Source organism: Peromyscus californicus, unplaced genomic scaffold, assembly GCF_007827085.1.
Source record: "Peromyscus californicus insignis strain IS unplaced genomic scaffold, ASM782708v3 Scaffold_7__1_contigs__length_154581171, whole genome shotgun sequence".
Classification (NCBI taxonomy): domain Eukaryota; kingdom Metazoa; phylum Chordata; class Mammalia; order Rodentia; family Cricetidae; genus Peromyscus; species Peromyscus californicus.
Genome location: NW_026294595.1, coordinates 9,128,411 through 9,145,475, shown reverse-complemented (window position 1 = coordinate 9,145,475; position 17,065 = coordinate 9,128,411). Strand labels below are relative to the sequence as shown.

At 44.4% G+C, this 17,065-nt stretch overlaps 1 protein-coding gene across 2 annotated transcripts in view; it reads left to right on the top strand.

Annotated features, from left to right (window-relative positions):
* Nup188 (nucleoporin 188) overlaps positions 1 to 17,065 on the top strand; it is a 56,580-nt gene that overhangs the window by 20,322 nt on the left and 19,193 nt on the right. For both annotated transcript variants that reach the window (XM_052722496.1, XM_052722497.1), the window contains exons 9-20: positions 1,182 to 1,393; positions 2,639 to 2,753; positions 3,321 to 3,521; positions 5,456 to 5,545; positions 7,264 to 7,329; positions 9,353 to 9,472; positions 10,223 to 10,349; positions 13,736 to 13,888; positions 14,082 to 14,208; positions 14,401 to 14,488; positions 14,583 to 14,659; positions 15,483 to 15,597. In XM_052722496.1, coding sequence (XP_052578456.1) covers positions 1,182 to 1,393; positions 2,639 to 2,753; positions 3,321 to 3,521; positions 5,456 to 5,545; positions 7,264 to 7,329; positions 9,353 to 9,472; positions 10,223 to 10,349; positions 13,736 to 13,888; positions 14,082 to 14,208; positions 14,401 to 14,488; positions 14,583 to 14,659; positions 15,483 to 15,597 — 1,491 coding nt within the window. The remainder of the gene's footprint in view (positions 1 to 1,181; positions 1,394 to 2,638; positions 2,754 to 3,320; positions 3,522 to 5,455; positions 5,546 to 7,263; positions 7,330 to 9,352; positions 9,473 to 10,222; positions 10,350 to 13,735; positions 13,889 to 14,081; positions 14,209 to 14,400; positions 14,489 to 14,582; positions 14,660 to 15,482; positions 15,598 to 17,065) is intronic.

Sequence of the window (17,065 nt, the reverse complement as noted above, 5' to 3'; positions counted from 1 at the left end):
ACACACACACACACACAAACACAAACACACACAAACACACTCACAGCCTGGACAACATGAGACTGTCACACACATGCCCCATCTACCTCCCTCCCCCAAGGTATTCTTCCAAGTGGACTCTGAAATTACATTTATATGCAGGGAAATTCTATGCAACATTAAAAAGAAGTGACTAGCTGGGCAGTGGTGGTGCACACCTTTAATCCCAGCACTCGGGAGATAGAGGCAGGTGGATCTCTGTGAGTTCAAGACCAGCCTGTTTACAGAGCGAGTTCCAGAACAGGCTCCAAAGCTACACAGAGAAACCCTGTCTCGAAAAAACAAACAAACAAACAAAAAAGAAGTGACTAGTTAAACATTACGTAGCAAATCTGCTAAATGCATCTATGAAAAGGACTGGAAAATACACTGTTATAGGAAGTTATCCTTGAGGCATTGTTAAATAAAAAAGGTAAGTTGCCAAGTAATTTGTGTAATATGTTACTTGGTTTGGAGAACATGTAGGCTGAATCAGCCATTACATTGGCACATTGCTGAAAGGAGACTAGAATCTAAGACTGGTTGCTTTGTACAGAAGTGTAGATGACTGGGGAAATAGAAATTACAGGGACGTTCCCCCTCCCTCTTTTTTTTTTTTTTTTTTTTTTTCCCAAGACAAAGTTTCTTTCTAACAGTACTGGCTATCCTGGAACTCATTCTTTAGACCAGACTGGCTTCAAACCTCTGCCTCCCAAGTGCTGGGATTAAAGGCATGCACCACTACAGCCTGGCACAGGAACAAACATTTTTGCCAGGCGGTGGTGGCATATGCCTTTAATCCCAGCGCTTGGGAGGCAAAGGTAGGTGGATCTTCGTGCATTCCAGACCAGCCTGTTCTATAGAGCGAGTTCCAGGACAAGTTCAAAAGCTACACAGGGACACCCTGTCTCAAAAAAACCAACAACAAAAAATAACAATTTTAGGGATGGATGCAGTGGCACATTTCTCTTTAATCCCAGCACTTGGGACCAAATACAGGTAGGTATCCTGAGTTCGAGAGCAGCCTAGTCCACATAGCCGGTTCCAGGCTAGCCAGGGCTACTTATTGAGACCTTGTCTAATAAAAAAAAGAAAGAAAGTAAGAAAAAGGTAATTTGTTTTCTAGTCTAATTCTCTCTCCCATTTTCTCTATATTGGTGCAGACTGAGCGCCAGGTCTCTCGATGGTTTGTTCAGTGCCTCCGGGAGCAGTCCATGCTGCTAGAAATTATTTTCCTCTATTATGCATACTTTGAGATGGCTCCTAGTGACCTACTGATACTAACCAAGATGTTCAAGGAGCAAGGATTTGGTAGTAGGCAGACCAATAGACACCTGGTGGATGAAACCATGGATCCTTTTGTAGATCGGATTGGGTGAGTCTGAGTGAATTGTGGTTCATGAAACTGTACAGTGTTTAAACCATTGGTATTGCAGTAGCTCTGTGTGGACATGGAGAGGAAAGATGTACCTTCCATTGAGTGGGTAGGGAAGTGGGTGGGCGCCTGTGCTGACATGTTCCTGTTTACATAGGAGGTATAGTCTGTAATTAAGGGGGCTTGTTCTCAAAACCCTCCTATTCTTCATTTATTTTAACATTTTTTTTTTTTTACTTTTGTAAAAAGAATATGTGTGTTTTATAAGAGTGTTTTGCCTTCATATATGTATGTATACTGTTTCTGTGCCTGGTGCCTATGGAAGCCAGAAGAAGGCACTGAATCCCTGAAATTGGCGTTACAAATGGTTGTGAGCCACCCTATGGGTGCTGGGAACTGAACAGGGTCCTCTGCAAAAGCAGCAAGTGCTCTTAGCTGCTGAGCCATCTTGATAGCCCCAAAGATACTCTGTCTTTTCATTTGTTTGTTTTTCAAAACAGTGTTTCTCAGTGTATAGCCTGGGCTATTCTAGAACATGCTCTGTAGACCAGGCTGGCCTTGAACACAGGAATCCACTTTCCTCTGCTTCCTAAGCAATGGGATTAAAAGTGTGTGCCTCTGTGCCCAGCAAAGACATTCTGTCTTACTCTAAGAGGTTCATTCATCTACTCAAGGGTGCTTGTTGAGCAACTACTGTAGGTACAGTGCAAGTGCATGGTGGCACTGATAAGCACGACGTGCATTCTTTGCCTTCTTTGAGGTCACTGTCTCTAGTCTTTGAATTTATTTTTTCTGTACCTATGGCCATAGATATATCCACATGTTGAGGCCTATTTTCTCAGTGAGCAGAGAAATACATTTGAGGAGTGAGAGCTGGGTCAGGTGTAGGTTGTAGCTATCGAAACCTTCAGTGCTAGTTCTGAGCTGCCCTGAATAATACGTACAGCCACAGGTCAGTGTCAAGTCCTTGAAATTAAGATGTGCTGGAAACAGGAGCGTAAAGTACATTCCAAGAGTCTGAGATACAGCTTGACTGGTATAGTGCCTACTTGGCACATGCAGGCCCTGAGTTTGGTCCTCAGCACTAGAAAACCAAGCACCCTCTGTATTTAAAAGCTCGGTGATAATAAAGAATGTGAAAAGACTCATTTAAACTATTGATAGCAGGTGTCTAACATCTTGAAGCAGTTTCAGCACACCTCAGAACAACATGGATGAGACTGTGGTGTGGGTTGTCCTCTCCAGGTACTTCAGTGCCCTTATCCTGGTGGAAGGCATGGACATCGAGTCCTTGCACAAGTATGCCTTGGATGAGAGACGAGAGCTGCACCAGTTTGCTCAAGACGGGCTGGTTTGTCAGGTGAGCTTGGAAGAACACTTTTCTTTTCTCAGTTGGTTTATAGTTAGCTTTTAGCCACTGAACTATCCTGATGCACAGAATTTTCAGTTCTGGATTTTTAATTAGGTCTGGGAGAAGTCAAAGTTGTTTGTGCAGAGATGATAACTAACTCTGCCATAGGGAGTAGAGTCATAAGAGAGGTGGCCCCAGGACGACATCTTTGCGGTTATAGGCATGTGTAGGTTTTGTGAAGGAAAGAAAAGGATGAACACTGAGTTAGGATGAGTAGAAAGAAAGTGAGAGGTCATGGAAAGTTCGAGAAGTATCAGCTGATACCATCTCTAATTCTCTATTTGAACATGTATGTTATAGTTTTAAACTAAGATTATGATAAAATGAGTAGAACAAATGATGGGTAGAAGTAGGAGTGATTGGTGTGTTATCAAGGTGGTTGGGGTGAAGATGTGTGCAGTGTTGGTGCAGGAGAATGAGAGCCTCCAGTCAAGGGGCTTGCTGAGCACGATGACATGCCTGGCTGGATCTGGACCTTGCTTTCTCATGGACACAAGTGCTTTCTCCCCTCGTTAGGATATGGATCGTGTGATGTTGACCTTGGGGGACATTCCACATCATGCCCCTGTACTTTTGGCCTGGGCTCTCCTCCGTCACACACTGAACCCAGAAGAGACCAGCAGTGTGGTCAGGAAGATAGGGGGCACCGCCATCCAGCTGAACGTGTTTCAGTACTTGACTCGACTGCTTCGGTCGCTTGCCAGTGGGGGAAATGATGTAAGTCTGGTTGTTGAGCGTGAGGAGGGCAGGCCCTGGAGGACAGTGACAACTCTAGTAGTGACGTGGGTCGTTGGGGTTTTCAGTCTTTATCGAGATGGAATCTCAGTAGCCCTGGCTGCCATAACCTCTCAAGGGCTGGAATTACAGGCATGTGCCACTGTGCCAGCTTTGTGACTGGCATTTGTAGGTGGTCAGACAGGTACTCAGCACTCTCAGTGGTGTCTTCCTCAGTCTCTATGACAGAGCTCTGCTTGGAGTACTGCCTGATCCACACATGAGAAAACTGAATCAACTCGGGAAGGTGGGGTTTGTCGTCCCAAGCAATAACCCTGAGCAGGTGGTAAACAGTTTGAACTGATGATGAGCCTGACCCCTTAGGGCTTCAGCCACCCTTTCACAGGGGTCACCTATGACCATCAGAAACCACAGATAGTTACATTATGATTCATAACCGCAGCAAAATTACAGTTATGAAGTAGCAATGAAATAATCCTATGGTTGGGGTGACCACACTATGAGGAACTATAGTAAAGGGTCCCAGCATGAGGAAGATGAGAACCACTGCTCTAGAGGGTGACTGGGGACGTCTGACTGGGAACTGAGTCTTGATCGGGTTTATTTAGTCAGCTCATACTGATTGCTCAGGTGAAACACCAGGAGCAGGCTCAGTGGTCAGGTGAGCAGACTCTGACTCTGACCCTGGGATTAATCCTCTGTGCCACCAAAAAAAAAAAGGAAAAGGAAAATGGAGGTTTGGAGGTGGTAACCATTGGTTTTTTTACCCTACCGAGTAGAAGACTATTAGAAGTGCCTGTTCACAAATGTTTGTAGCATCATTGTCGTCATTACCTTCATAGTGGCCAGAATCTAGAGCTGGGGAAAATGCCCTTTATAGAAGCTATAAGCAAGCTCTGACAAATGGGACAGTGGACTGTTCTTCAGTGTAAAGAAGAAACCATGGGAAAACATGGAAGAGGGCTGTAGATAGGCTCAGTTACACAGCACCCGCCTAGCATACATGAAGCCCCAGGTTTGATTCCCAGTAATCATGGCCCAACCCCTCATGAAAAAAGACAGGAGAATCCTGACCCACATTACTAAGTAAAAGAAGTAGCTTTGAGGAAGCCACATAGTGTGTGGCTCCAGTGAGTGTGACACTCTGGGGACTGTCAAAAGAACAACTGCTCCCCAGGATGAGTTGGGAGGAAGGAGATGAATAAGCCAAATGGGATTTTTAGGACAGTATGACAATTCTGTCTGATGTCAGCCTAAAGCTGCTTGGAAAACTACTCTTTAGGGCTGGGGATTAAGCTCAGTGGTAGAGACTGAGTCCAGTCATTTCTTCATGAGAGCTTGGGTTCAAACCTTGGACCACAAGAAGTTTTAAAAAAGAAATTAGTCTTATCTGGGCAGTGGTGGCACACGCCTTTAACCCAACACTTGGGAGGCAGGGGTAAGCAGATCTCTGAGTTTGAGGCCAGCCTGGACTACAGAGTGAGTTTTAGGATAGCCAGGGCTGTTATACCAAGAAATCCTTTCTTGAAACACACACACACACACACACACACACACACACACACACACGTCTTAAAACAGAAAGCACCCAGTAGGCAGGCAGCTCTAGGTACTGCAGGTTGGTGGATATTGGTGTCTCATTTGGATTAGCTCATAGAGCCTCTAGTAAGTAGCCAGTCTCCTTGCTGGATGTGGTTTTCTTTTTGTCCACAAAAACTTGGATCCTTTTGAGTTTGGTTTTATTCCTGTGTTCTTATGTTTGTGAGTCCTTCTTCCTAATCTTGTAACTAAATTAGGGAAATATTAATGTTTGCGATTCCTTTTGCATTTGTTTTCAAGGATTCTATTGATATGATGGCTGAATCTTGGAAAGAGTTGTGTTACTCAGACTTAGTATTCACTCCTTTATCTTCCAGTGCACCACAAGTACCGCCTGTATGTGTGTCTATGGCCTCCTCTCCTTTGCTCTGACCTCACTGGAGCTGCACACGCTTGGCAATCAACAGGTCAGTAAGTGATTTTCCTTCGGCTGCCTGACTGCCCCACATTTACAGTCCAGTCACGATGCTGCCCCTCAGATCTCATACAGCATTTCGTTTCACATGTTAATTTTTTTCTTGCTATTTGTTTTCATTTATTATCATATGAATGAGATGTAAATTGTACCCAGAAAGTGGTACAAAAGATACAATTCTATCACACAAGATGGGATTAGAATTATTATATATATTTATATATTATATATAATACATATATACATATTCTCTTAGCAGTTGAATATGTCCTTTCCATTTTACACACAGACGCACATACACTCTAAATTCTAATGAAATTCTGTGTTGGAATCATGGTATATATGATTATGTTTTGGTATCCACCAAGGATTAGGTCCAGGAACTCCCAAGTTTATCAAAATCCACTGATATTCACTTCCTGTGTATAAATAACAGAATGTTCATATAAAAGTTGTTCATGTTATTCTGTATACTTAAATCATCTCAGGATTACTGATGATTCCTAGTATGTAGTTTTTATTCTGTCTTGTTTAGGGAGTGATTACAGAGGAAAATCTGCATGTTTGATACACAGACATGATTGTCTGTCCTGTCTAGTTTTGTATTTTGAGATGTAGTCTCATTTTATAGTCACATGGGCCTGAGACTAGGTAGCCCAGACTGGTCTCAACCTCCCACATGTTGTAGACACCCCTTCTCAAATGGTTTTGGTTCATGGGTGGCTGAGACTGTCAGGTTGGCCTGACAATTTGAGACCTGCTGACACACGAGCTACACACTGCCTGCTTGTGTATGTATTTTGTTTCTGTTTTCTTTGTTTTGTTTTGGAACAGGGTCTCACTGTATAGCTCTGGCTAGTCTGGAAATTGTTTGTGGACCAGGCTGGCTTTGAACTCATGGAAATTTGCTCACTTCTGCCTCCTGAGTGTTGGGATCAAAAGTAGGCACTGCTTCACCTGGCCACTGTGTTGCATGAATTGGGCATGAGCTCCTGGGCTCAAGGGATCCAGAGATTAGTAATGACTACTAAGAATAGCGATGTGTACAACATATCTAGCTTTACTCTTACTTTAAAAATTTTAAAATTTAAAATTAGAAAAAACAGTTTTAAAATAATATTATTATTATGGTATATAGATACGTAGTATATTTGTGCGTGCATGCCCATGAGCGATTGCTTGAGTGTGGAGCTCAGAGGGCGACTTTTCATTCAGTTCTCTCTCCAACCGTTACGTGGATTCTAGTGACTGAAGCTGGGTTGTCGGGCTTGTGGAGCAATGATTTTCCTTGGGCCTGTGCCTGGGGCTCCTTATGCTTTTTTTTTTTTTTTAATGTGCATTGGTGTTTTGTCTGTGTGAGGGTGTCAGATTCCCTGGAACTGGAGTTACAGACAATTGTGAGCTGTCATGTGGGTGCTGGGAATTGCACTGGGGTCCTCTGGGTTCCAGGATTGCCAAGGTTACACAGAGAAATCCTGTCTCAGAAAAAAAAGGTGAATATGTGAATCTATCTGCAGATACGATGTGCATGCCTCAGTCTCCCAAGTAGTGCCTAGATCATAGGCATGCAGCACCATTCCGTAACTGTAACCAGAGTTCTTTCGGACATGCTGTGTGAACATGTTTGTTGGTGTCTTTATGTTAATAGAATATCACAAAAAAGATAAACTGGTTCATGCAGGGAGATCAACCATTTCCTCCTCTTCGCAGGATATAATTGACACAGCATGTGAAGTCCTGGCAGACCCTTCTCTTCCTGAGCTCTTCTGGGGAACAGTAAGTGTGCTGGAGGGATTAGTGCTGAGACAATGTCTAGAGCAGTGGTTCTCAACCTCCCTGATGCTCAGTCCTTTAATGCAATTCCTCATGCTCGGTGACCTGCAGACTGTTGTAAGACTTTCTTGTTGGACTTTCTTTGGACCGCACCCCCCCCCCCCCCAAAAAAAAAAAATGACATGGAGACTTATTAATTATAAAAGCTTGGCCTTAGCTTAGGCTTGTTTTTAACTACCTGTTATAACTTAAATTAACCCATTTCTATTCATCTACGTTCTAACACTTGGCTCTTTACTGCTCCTCATTCTGTGTCTGTGAATCCTTCCATATCTCCCTGGCAAAATCGCATCTCTTCCTCCTGAAGTTCCTAGCTCTGCCCTGAAGTCCTGCCTAGCTATTGGCCATTCAGCTCTTTATTAAACCAATCAGATGCTGTAGAGAGGCAAGGTAAAACAGTAACACATCTTCACACAGTGAGATCAAATGTCCTGCAACTTCCAACCATAAAATTATTTTCATTGCTACTTCATTTCTGTAATTTTGTTACTGTTATGAATTGTAATGTGTTTTCTGATGGTCTTAGGCAACCCCTGTGAAAGGGTCGTTCAACCCCCCCAGAGGTGTTGCGACCCATAGGTTGAAAACTGCTGCTCTAGAACAAAGAGAATAGTCAAAACATTGTGATAGGTTTTAGAGTTAACATTTAAAATATTAGGGTCCAGCTGCTAAGTCTCTTTTCATTTGTATCCCAGCTGGGTTGATCTGCTTCTATGGCTTACACTCCTTCCAGAGACATTGCTAACTTCTACAGAGGCCTGCAGACTCCCTAAGTGAAGCTGTTACAAACCATACTTAGATGGGGCATCTGTGTTGCTTGTGTGTGCTGGCTAAGCATTGACATGATTTGGGAGTAGTTCTCACTTTAATAGAAGCATAACTGTAGTAGAATATTTTGAGCTGTGTTACTTTTGTTTATGTTGCATTTGTTTAACTCTGTGAAGCTGTGTTACTGTGCCTGTCTAAAACACCTGATGGTCTAATAGAGAATTGAACTGGCCAATAGCGTGTCAGGAGAAAGGATAGGTGGGGCTGGCAGGCAGAGAGAATATATAGAGGGAGAACTCTGGAAAGAGAGAGGGAGCCAGAGAAGGGGAGGACATCAGGGGCCAGCCACCCAGCTACACAACCAGCAAGCCACAGAGTAAGAGTAAGATTTACGGAAGTAAGAGAACGGGAAAAGGTAGATGGGATAATTTAAGAGAAGGAAAGCTGGCTAGAAACTAAGCCAAGCCAAGGCTGGGCATTCATGAGTAATAATAAGCCTCTGTGTGTGAATTTATTTGGGAGCTGAGTGGCGGGCCCCCAAAAAGAGTAGAAAAAAAACTCAACAACACATAATGGAAGGAATTATGTTGTTTGCCTAGAGAAAAGGTGACCAGGAGACGGGAATTGGATAGACAGGCAGTCTATTTTCAGGTCATGAATATTTTCTATCTTTTTTCAGTGGAATATGGATGTCTTACATTATTAAGAAACTAAAGGAAAGGGTTATTGCTAGATTTTCTTTTAAAGATATGAACTTTAAATTTTATTTTATTTTATTTTTTTTTGGCCAGGCGATGGTGGTACACACCTTTATTCCCAATACTTGGGAGGCAGAGGCAAGCAGATCTCTGAATTTAAGGCTAGCCAGGTCTACAGAGCAAGTTCCAAGACAGTCAAGGCTCCACAGAGAAACCCTATCTCAAAAAACAAAAGAAAAAAGAATTTTTAAATTGTTTTGTTTCACGTGTGTGGATGTTATGTCTGTACACATGTGCAGGCAGCCTGTAGAGGCCAGAAGAGGGTGTTGGGTACTGAGATGGGAGTTACGGATGGCTGTGAACTGCCATGTGGGAGCTGAGGCTACTGGAAGAGCAGTCAGTTTTCTTACCTGCTGAGCTATCTCTGCAGCCTCTGTTTCTAGATTTTCTTAGGATTGCAGGGCTCTTGTGAAGAGGGGTGACTCTCCTTTGCACCTTAGGAGCCGACCTCTGGTCTCGGGATCATTCTGGACAGTGTATGTGGGATGTTCCCCCATCTACTTTCCCCACTTCTGCAACTGCTCCGAGCCCTTGTGTCAGGGAAGTCCACTGCCAAAAAGGTGAGTGCTGTAGCTAGATCCGGAGAGAAGTGGGAGGGAGCTGGCTGAGGGTCCACTGGGACTCCTGGGTGCACTCTACATCGGAAGGCCACTGCCAGGACAAGAAGTTGTCTGAAATTGAATGAAAGACACCAGTTCACTGGTGTCACCTCAGTTCTGTGTAGTTACGTAAGAATCTTTTCTAAGTACCTCTTGTAGGTGCCTGATGTCTGCTGACGAGAGGACAGTGGGTTTAGGACATGAGTAACAGTTGGAAGGGTGTGCTTTGTGTTTAGTGCTCCCCAGCTGCTGCAAGGCCCTGGATTTGATCCCCAGCATTGGAGTGGGTGGTGGGTGAGAGAGAGAGAGAAAGGAGAGGCAAGCAGAGAGAGAGAGGTGTGTGTGTGTGTGTGTCTGTGTGTGTGTGTGGTAAAGGGAGCTTGAGTGAGTTAAAGAGTGGTGAGGCTTAACTGAGAAGAGCCTGAGTCTGGGGGAAGTTGAGGGACAAGCACATACAGTCTGGCTTAAAGAACTGGCATACGCCGGGCGGTGGTGGCGCACGCCTTTAATCCCAGCACTCGGGAGGCAGAGCCAGGCGGATCTCTGTGAGTTCGAGGCCAGGCTGGGCTACCAAGTGAGTTCCAGGAAAAGGCTCAAAGCTACACAGAGAAACCCTGTCTCGAAAAAAACAAAAAAAAAAGAACTGGCATAGAACCCTATTGACGCATGAGTGAATGTATGACTCCTGGGTTTCCTTCTGGGTGTTGGCAGGTGTACAGTTTCCTGGATAAAATGTCTTTCTACAATGAACTTCATAAGCACAAGCCCCATGGTGTGCTCTCTCATGAAGATGGAACTCTTTGGCGGAGGCAAACACCCAAACTCCTGTACCCTCTAGGTAAGACAGAGATGCTCTGCACTAGCCCTGTTTCAAGGCATCTGATTAGACCTAATGCTGGCTGGATCCTTTCCCTTCTCTTCTCATTGCTTGTTGAGTCACTGATAAAGAGATTTGGCTTGCAGTGATACAGAACCTGCTGGACTGTGGAGAATGTTCCAGAACTAAACAGTGCCTCTGCTTGCTTTCTCTTTCTCCTCCTTTCCTTCCCGCCCCCCATGTCAGCCCCCCTCCTTTTTTTTTTTTGTTTGTTTGTTTTGAGAGCATCTTGTTTTGCTACTAGCCTATCCTGGCCTAGAATCCATGATTTTCATACCTCACCCTCCCAGGTGCTGGAGGTAAAATCATCTGCACCGTACTGAGCTTCTGTCTCTCTCTCTTTTTTTTTTTTATTTGTTGGGTTTTTTGTTGTTGTTGTTGTTGTTGTTGTTGTTGTTTTTGTTTTTTGAGACAGGGTTTCTCCGTGTAGCTTTGGAGCCTGTCCTGGAACTTACTCTGTAGCCCAGGCTGGCCTCGAACTCACAGAGATCCGCCTGCTTCTGCCTCCCGAGTGCTGGGATTAAAGGTGTGCGCCACCGCCGCCCAACTGGTCTTGCCTTTTTAAAGCAGGAATGGAAATGTGAGTAGTAAGAAAGCACTAGTAGTTAACCATGGTACTCACTACTTCGTGTGCAAAGAAAAACTGTGGTCGAGGGAAGTAGGAGGACATGGGAGCAGTCCACAGTGCTAGAATCCCGGGGTGGGGTGGGGTGTGCGTGTGAGAGAGAGAGAGAGACAGACAGACAGACAGAGAGAGAGAGAGAGAGACAGAGAGAGAGAGACAGACACATAGACAGAGAGACAGACAGACAGACGGGAGGGGGGGGGAGAGAGAGAGAGAGAGAAGGAGGGAGGGAGAGAGAGAGGGAGGGAGGGAGGGAGAGAGAGAGAGAAGGGAGAGCCAGCCACAGGCTAGCTTTGTCATTTATCCTAACTTGATTACTTTCCACCCCCTTAAATTCTGTAGGTTTTGTTGTTTGCTTTTTAAAACGTTTTCCCCACAGATTCTAAGCGGTATGAGATAGAATCCCTCTCCTGTGCTTTACCGTTCTTTAGGAGTATATAGTTCAAGCCTTCTAGAGCTACAAACCAATAAATCCCAGCCAACCTTGAATAGTTGGTAAGACAGAATATCAGTGCACAGAAAAAAACAAAAATCCGTCTTTTGGTTACACATACGATTCAAATATTAAAGTAAAAGAAGATCAGTTTTGGCTGCCTTCTATATGTACATTGTTGACACTAAATAGTCCTATGTCATGTTTGGTTTTAGTGTATCGAGTTTGACTTAAAATCTTTTTTGAAGGGGTTATTTGTTTTTTTTTTTTTTTTTTTTTTTTTGGTTTTTCGAGACAGGGTTTCTCTGTGTAGCTTTGCGCCTTTCCTGGAACTCGCTTTGGAGACCAGACTGGCCTCGAACTCACAGAGATCCGCCTGGCTCTGCCTCCCGAGTGCTGGGATTAAAGGCGTGCGCCACCACCGCCCGGCGGGGTTATTTGTTTTGTTTTGTTTGTTTATTTTTTGAGACAGTGTCTCTACATAACCCTGGCTATCCTAGAACTCACTATGTAGACCAGGCTGGCCTCAAACTCAGAGATCCTACTGCTTCTGCCTCCTGAGTCCTAGAAATTAAAGGTGTGTGCCACAGTGCTCTGCTCAGTGATACAGTCTTTACACAGTCCTTGCAGAGATCACAGATGGAATAATGGAGATTTTTCTTCTGATGCTATCAGGTATCCTTTCTACAAGCACAATGCCAGTTCCACAATGTCCAGAGACTTTAGGTATTGTTTGCAAAGTGATGTCAGACTAAAATTAAGTGAAAATCCTGTGGCATTCCACTGACACCAAAACCTTCCTGCACATGAAATGATATGCAACGTGGGTTGCAGGGCCAACCAACGCTGGCTTCCATGCCAGAGTCTGCCAAAACATTTTGAAGGAAGTAGGCCCGATTTGTCACCGTCACCCAGTATTTGGTGTCATATTACAAAACAGACTTAAATATTATTGGGTTTAAAGAGGTAGAAAGTAGACAATTCTTCTAATTACCTGTTTGCATGGATGGCTGGTGTTAAAATTTTAAATTGGGCTGATTATGGTGGAGGCAGAGTGAGTTTGAGACCAGTCTGTGGCATTCTACATAGCTAGTTCTAGGCCAGCCAGGGCTTCATAGTGAGACCCTGTCTCAAAATGAAAGATTGGATTAGCAAACTGCATGGAAGAGATTGACATCCTAGAATTTCGACCTCCTCTTGAGTGGGGAATTCTGTGAGATAGTGTAAGTTCCAGTAGATTGCTTATTCTTCTGGCCCAACAACACCATAGGTGTTAAATTCTTGCACTCAATCTCAGACATAACAGTACTTTTTCTTTACTGCCTGACACTTTCTGGGATAGTTATTGTTCTGGAGGGATTACTGCCTCTCCATCTTTCCACAGTTGCCGAAATAGTGTTGTGTCTGTCCTGTGCTTGGACACACCCTTCAGACATAGTAATTACAGTCTCTGCTGCCTTTTACCAAACCAGTGAGCATCCCATCTCCCTGGCTTGAGGCCCAGTATGTAGCTAGGGTGAGAACAGCTTGTATAGCAATGTACAAGGCCAGCACTTGGAAAGACTCAAACAGTATTTGCCAGTTTAGTTCTTGCTTTTAGAATATTCCATGGAGGTTAGTCAAAATAAATGGTGGTCTTTAGGTTGTGCCTTAAAATATTTAGAGATCACTTGCTCTGTAAACCATCTTGGTACTGGAGAGGTAGTACTAGAGAGTGGCTAAATATGTATGCTGTTCTTCCAGAGGATGCTTCAGTACCATATAGAGTGCATGATAAGATGGTTTCTGTGTGGCTTGTCTTGGTTGTTTGCCCTCTGCTACAATCTTCTGCAAGGACTAGAACTGCACAGAAAAACCCTGTCTTTAAAGAAAGAAAGAAAGAAAAGGAGAAACATTTGGAGCAAGATCTCATTCCGTAATGCATTGCACTCCTCCTGCTTCACCATCAGGAGTCTGAGACTCAGGTGTGCACAGCACTCCCACCTTCACTTTTTGTTTTTTTTTAATTTCCCTGACAGGGTTTCCTCTGTATAATTTTGGTGCCTGTCCTGGATCTCACTCTGTACACCAGGCTAGCCTCGAACTCACAGAGATCTGCTTGCCTCTGCCTCCCGAGTGCTGCGATTAAAGGTGTGCGCCACCACTGCCCGGCCCTTTATCATGTTTTAATGTAAAGTTGTAGGAGTATTGTCTGCTGTGCAGTCCCTGTGCGTGTGTGGAGTAGTGCTGTCTGGTAGAAGAGTCTCCTCTCACATTTGTTTTAGGATTACAGTGAGTTCTCTTCCATAGGGGGTCAGACCAACCTTCGAATTCCTCAGGGCACCGTGGGCCAAGTCATGTTGGATGATAGGGCTTACCTTGTACGCTGGGAATACTCGTACAGTAGCTGGACTCTCTTCACCTGCGAGATTGAAATGCTACTCCACGTTGTCTCCACGGCAGGTAAGGTCAGGTTTTGGATAGCAAGTGATGGGAAGAGTGGATGTGCTTGCAAGATTTGAAGGCTAGACCTAACTTCAAGATAGAATTCAAAGCTATCCACCTTTGGGGTCTGTGGGATTTGTTTATCTGGGTCTTACACTGATCTTTTTATAGAGTTCTGTGCCGAGAAGTCACAGGCTGTTTTCCCCCACAGATGTGATCCAGCATTGCCAGCGGGTGAAACCTATCATTGATTTGGTTCACAAGGTCATTAGCACAGACTTGTCCATAGCAGACTGTCTGCTGCCCATCACGTCCCGAATCTACATGCTGCTGCAGCGGTGAGTCCCTGTGGTTGGCAGAGCTTGCTGCAGTGATTCTCTTGCTTTCCAGGAGCCTGGCCAAGAGCTCCTCTGTGGGAGGCCTTTAGGGATAGCTCCCCAGCTGAGGGCTTTCCTGTTCCTTCAAGAGGAGTGTGGAGGAAACTGCTTGTTACTTCTCTTACTGGGTGCAGCGCTTTGTTTTTCAACCAGGTTGACGACAGTGATCTCCCCTCCTGTGAGTGTCATTGCTTCTTGCGTCAATTGCTTAACTGTCTTGGCTGCTCGGAATCCAGCAAAGGTGCGATGCCAAGTCTTTCTAACAGCTAAGGAGGATCACATTTGGAGTATACATCTAGAGGGATGTGAATACCTAATTTCTTTTTCCTTCTCAGGTCTGGACTGATCTTCGACACACAGGCTTTTTGCCATTTGTGGCCCACCCTGTCTCCAACATGACTCAGATGATTAGGTGAGCCAGGTCCTGAGGGGGTGGACTGTGCTCCCCACTATGAATCATTCCTGGTCAGGTCTAGCCTGACTTTATTCATTTTAAAGAAGCTTCTTTAAATCCTCTTGGCCTTGAGGGTGAGTGAGGGTAAAGTGAAGAGGAGGAGCTGGGGTACAGAGCTGCTCTTCTCAGGGCACACTGGTGATTCAGTGTTTTGTTTTGTTTTGTTTTTGAGATAGGATATCATGATGTACCCCTGGCTGACCTGGAACTTGATGTGTAGACCAGGCTAGCCTCGAATTCACAGAGCTCTGCTTGCCTCTCCTCCCGAGTTCTGGATGGTTGACAGTTTTTAAACTTTGAGAAATAGAGTAAGGCTTTCCTCATCCAGCTGCAACTACATTAGCTATGTGGGCATCTGCTTTTCAGCTGAGACATCCCAGGGCTGTTTGGATCCAGAGACTTGGTGTCCTATTCTCAAGCGCAGTCAGTGTGCTTTTCCTCCAGTCTGAGGGTATGTGAGCTAGACCAGTTACTGAGACACGGGCGCCATCTTCCTACCTGAGCATGCTCACCTCACTCTCTGCTTAGATGACTGGTGCTTCCCTAATGGCTCGTTTGATTTTTCACTCTAAACCTCTTGGAGTTGTATTGTACATCAATAAAACATAATCTTAAATTATTCCCTGGCTATAAAATTGCCTACATTTGATTATTTCCCTTTGAGGAGCTTTTGTATTTTATGCTGGAGCCATCTAGACAATAACAAGAATGCTGTATAATCAGTTTCTTGGCTTTGAAACGTTGCTCATCATTTTATCCCTCTACCTCTGTCTGTTCCTAGTGCGGAGGGAATGAATGCTGGAGGGTATGGCAACCTTCTGATGAACAGTGAACAGCCCCAGGGCGAGTATGGGGTCACAGTTGCCTTTCTGCGTTTGGTCACCACTCTTGTCAAGGTACCGCCTGATGAGATGATTCTGGAACAGCTCCCCTGTTAACTGCTGCTGTAGTCTGGTCTGTATGCAGGATAGCCTCAGCTTCTGTGGGTTGAGTCTGTGCCCCTGTGTGCCTTAGTGCTTGCTTCGTAGTGTGAGTTTGTTTGGTAATCAGAAGGCTTGTAGTGACAGTTGAGAATTCTGTTGCTGCTGTGGTACGTGTGAAGCTATTTTAACTGTTGTCTATGTGACTTTCTATCTTGTCCCAGAGTGTGCCTGGATGCACCCTCCACAGGTCTAGTTTCATGGTCTGGTGTTTACCATATAGGAGGTACTTGGATGTTTCTTTCTTGGTTCTCTCATTTCTCTCTCTCTCTCTCTCTCTCTCTCTCTCTCTCTCTCTCTCTCTTTTCCAAAGATTTATTTATTTATTATGTATACAATGTTCTGTTTGCATGTATCCCTGCAGGCCAGAAGAGGGAGCCAGATCTCATTGCAGATGGTTGTGAGCCACTATGTGGGTGCTGGGAATTGAACTCGGGACCTCTGGAAGAACAGCCAGTGCTCTTAACCTCTGAGCCATCTCTCCAGCCCCTTTCTCTCTCCTCTCTCCTCTCTCTCTCCTCTCTCTCTCTCTCTCTCTCTCTCTCTCTCTCTCTCTCTCTCTCTCTCTTTTGTTTTTTTTTTGTTTGTTTTGTTTGTTTTTGGTTTTTTTTTCAAGCCTCTGCCTCCCAAATGCTGGGATTAAAGGTGTGCACCACCACTGCCCAGCTTCCTCATTTCTTTCTTAAGCAGATTGTGACTGTAAGCTGATAAATATTCAATTAACGGATTGTAGCTCTGAAAAACTAGTGTATAGTTAGGGACAAGAATTTTGGAATTGAATAGAATTAGAATGACACTTGAAGTCCATTACTTACTACTTGAATTTTTTGGACCTTAGGCAATTCAGAATTTCTGAGAGCTTCTATAGAATAGGACTAGGATATGGTCACTACCTGATGGGAGTTTAGAGGCTTGCACATGGAGATCATTCAGCAACCAGCTTGGTGTCCCCAGACTGTAATCCTAACTTCTCAGGAGCCAGACACAAAAAGCTGACAAGTTCAAAGTCTGCTTGGGCTGCAGTGTAAGATCAAGGCCAGGCCTGCAGAATGTAGTTCAGTGGTATAGTACTTGTTGTATGGATGAGGGCCTGGGCTTAATCCAGTTATTTCTGTATATGTACAAAAACCACTCAACACATCGCACATATCCTTCCTGTAGGAATAAGTAAAGGCTTAGAAATAAATCAGTCGTTGTGTGGAGTCAAAGTGAGCAGTCTCCAGTTTTAAGATACAGAGACTGGAATTAATCACACTATTAGAAGAGAGAATTTGGGGCATCAGTGTTTCCCTCTGGTGTTTTATGATAGTTGAGCTTTGGGTGTGGGTGACAAATCATTGGCAGTCAATGGCTTTCTTGGTTGTTGGCAGTTGTGCATCTTTGA